The following is a 3,337-nucleotide window of genomic DNA, read 5'->3' on the forward strand; positions in this document are numbered from 1 at the left end:
TGGATCCCATTTTTCCTATTTGCAGCAAAAGTAAGACGGGTCTATATGGTCAGCTGCCAGATGGGGAAGGAGTCTGATTCTGCTCAGATCCTCGTCTTGGCATAATGGTTTACTGTCATCACCAGGGTGGACACATTGAAACAAAAAGAAGATGAAAATTGTATCAATATATGCTAGAAGCACGGTAAATTATTTCAAACAGCTACTGACAATATTTGTGGACTTTTGCTATGAAATGGATTCTTTAATTCTTCATTTATGCATCGCAGCCACGTTTTTTATCACAGATTCGCAGCTTTTTCTACAATAAATATATTTGATGAAATTAATCAGTGCAGTATTTTAAGGACGGACCTTCACAATTAATTTCAGACTGAATATAAAAATAATGATTTCTGTGATGTGTGGGTACTGATCTGGGCAGGTAGAAGTTGAGCACCAAGTGCTTTTGTGGCACTGATTCATTCTAACAAGAGCGTGAAAACAGCACATCAATGCGCGTCAAATAGTTTTCATGTGGTTCCTTCGCCTGAACTACTTAGAACTTATCCCTCCTACTTCCTGCAGCTCGTGTGTAATTTTAGCCCACTTTTCTATATTACATTGCTGATGTACCATCGCTTCTAAAAGTTAAATAAATATGTAAGTTGTGTTTTGCAGAACAAGAAACAACTGTTTCTTCAAACTTCTTCGTGCTCCTGGATCCGACCAGCCTCCATCTTGCAAGAAAAATGCAATAATATAACTAAACAGAAAAACAATGAGCCTAAGGAGAAATCATACATTTTTCTAAAATGTACTAAAAATGCCTCCTACACAGGAACCATGAAATGGGGGGCAAATGAAGTATTTTGTCACTGTCACTGATGAGTAGACGAATCACAGAAGACGACTCAGTTCAAATAATTTTGCACTCGTTGACAGAGAAACGCTTCCGTCTCGCCCTTTTCTTGGCTTGGTTGACGGCTGTCCTCACGGCACATTCAAACACTTGTTGGACTCCCCGGTTATGCAGAGAAGAACACTCCAAGTATCCTTTGGCTCGGACATCTTGTGCCAGCTGCTTACCATCGGCGGCGCTGATGCATGGCACCCGAGATTGGTTCAGCTCCCTCTGGTCAGTCTGTGTGGCGATAACAAGCACTGGCACATGGGGCAGATGGTGTTTGACCTCCGTAATCCACTTATTTCTGACACTTAGAAATGAAGCATGATTGGATACGGAGAAGCAGAGTAAGACTATGTCCGCATGCTGTAATGAAATGGGACGGATACTTTTAAAGGCGTCGTTACCCGCAGTGTCCCAAAGTCCGAGGCTTATCTGGACCCCATCCATGAAGACATCGACCCCTGTATTTTCATAGACTGTTGGTTTATAGGTGTCCGGAAACGTCTCGGATGTGAAACGGACAAGAAGTGACGTCTTCCCAACAGCAGCATCCCCAACCAAGACACATTTAATGGCGTTCATCTTCCTGTAATGTTGAGAGTTATGCGCGGCCGGCTAATAAGAGATGAGCCGCTCCTGGAGTTCCATCAATTTTTTAGAAATTTAGCTTCTTGATAATGAGACACTTAGATATTCCCATATGAAGACATTGCCACTTTTTCTATTCCTTCACAGTGCAATCTCAGGATCAGTTCTCTGTGGGAGAGAAAAAAACAATTCTTTAATTATTATTATTATTTTTTATAGCGTCATTTATTCCATGGCGCTTTTCACGTGAGATATGATTTTATCTTGCTAATTAAATAAACCCTATTCCATATGAGGAGTTTGTCAGCAGAAAATGACTGTACAAACCAAGCACGGGCGCTCAGAGCACCTTCCCATCTATATGTTCTCCATCCATCTCTGGCAGCTGCAAATTCGGAGATATCAATCAAGGAAGAGGAGGGATATATGGAAAACAAGTAGAAGGAGAGATGCACTAACTTGCTCAGCCAAGGGTGCTTAGTTTGTACAGTCCTCTTGTGCCGACAGACATCCCTTATACATTAAAATTCTTACTAACTGCAAATAATCTAAGGATAATACGGCTTTGAATCTAAAGATTCTCCACAATCAAGTACGTGTACCCGTTGTTCAGACTAACCGATCATGAACTACACTTAACAATATGGGGAGAGCCAAAACCACATTTTCAATTCGACTCTATAATATAACATCACAAAATATATAAAAGTGCAATAATTGAATAAATGTTCTAACAATTATGATAATGCTCCGGTTGCTGTAAATTTGTTGAATTTGGATTTCTGGTCAGTGTATTTATGAAATTAACAACCAATACACAGAGAAAAGACAGATTTAGAAATATGCAGAAACATCACTAAAAAAAACCAAATATATAAAATGTACAGAAATACTCCAAAAGCCACAACTGGCTACTGAAAAGCACAGCAAGACAATGTCTGCATATTGTAAGGAAATGGGTCGGATACTTATAAATGGATAATTGCCGGCAGTGTCCCAAAGACAGAGGTTTGTCTGAACCAAGTCTGTCATTGGATTATTTATATATACACTGAAGAGGTGCACAATTATATATATATATATATATATATATATATATATATATATATATGTATATACACACACACACACACACACACGCTTCAGTACAAACATTTTGTATAGCTATGATCTCTTCGCGCACTGCTTCGGTTGACACTAGTGATCCCAGTAATTAGCACCGCAGTCCTGATGTTATAGCTTCAGTGTCAAATATTCTATCAGTAGGAATACTGCAAGATGCCCCTTTTTTTTACAATTTTAAGATTTTGATATAATGTAGGTAGCAGAATATTTCAGTTTTGAAAAATGTACAAGAAGCCAAAAACTGTGCAAATTAAAAAATCACAAAAATGACAGTATCACACAATGTAAATATTTGCTGGCTATAGACGCAGTACAATAAAAATTAGGAATAATTTGTATGTGAATACGTCTATTAAAACAACCACACAAAACACTGACTATACCAGCAGAAAAAAACATCTCTCTTCATAGCTTTCCTCGGCAACGTGTATTTACGAATAACTATGATGAGAAATCATTTATGTAGATACATATAATATTTCAAAGTCTTCATTTATAAAAATCCCAATTTCAAAATACATACATAACAATTATATGAATCAGAAGTGTCATATGCTCATGTATACGCTTGTACGTATTTACACAATAGCATAAAGCATCACTCGAAGAATAAATATCACAAACATTTACTGAAAGACAAAGCACATAAGATAACGACATAATCAGCATTTTATCTGAAGAGGAACACTATGTACTATGTAATTATACATCTAGAAGAACGCGCGATACTAGTCT

General features: G+C 37.7%; 1 protein-coding gene across 1 annotated transcript; it reads right to left on the reverse strand.

Moving 5' to 3' along the window:
• Positions 1-223: 223 nt before the first annotated feature.
• Positions 224-1,607, reverse strand: RHOH (ras homolog family member H). The gene has a single exon (XM_069744570.1). It carries the CDS (start codon positions 1,469-1,471, stop codon positions 899-901), a length of 573 nt encoding a protein of 190 aa, XP_069600671.1. The 5' UTR covers positions 1,472-1,607; the 3' UTR covers positions 224-898.
• Between the last annotated feature and the right edge of the window lie 1,730 nt (positions 1,608-3,337).

This window comes from Ranitomeya imitator, chromosome 1 (genome assembly GCF_032444005.1).
Source record: "Ranitomeya imitator isolate aRanImi1 chromosome 1, aRanImi1.pri, whole genome shotgun sequence".
NCBI lineage: Eukaryota > Metazoa > Chordata > Amphibia > Anura > Dendrobatidae > Ranitomeya > Ranitomeya imitator.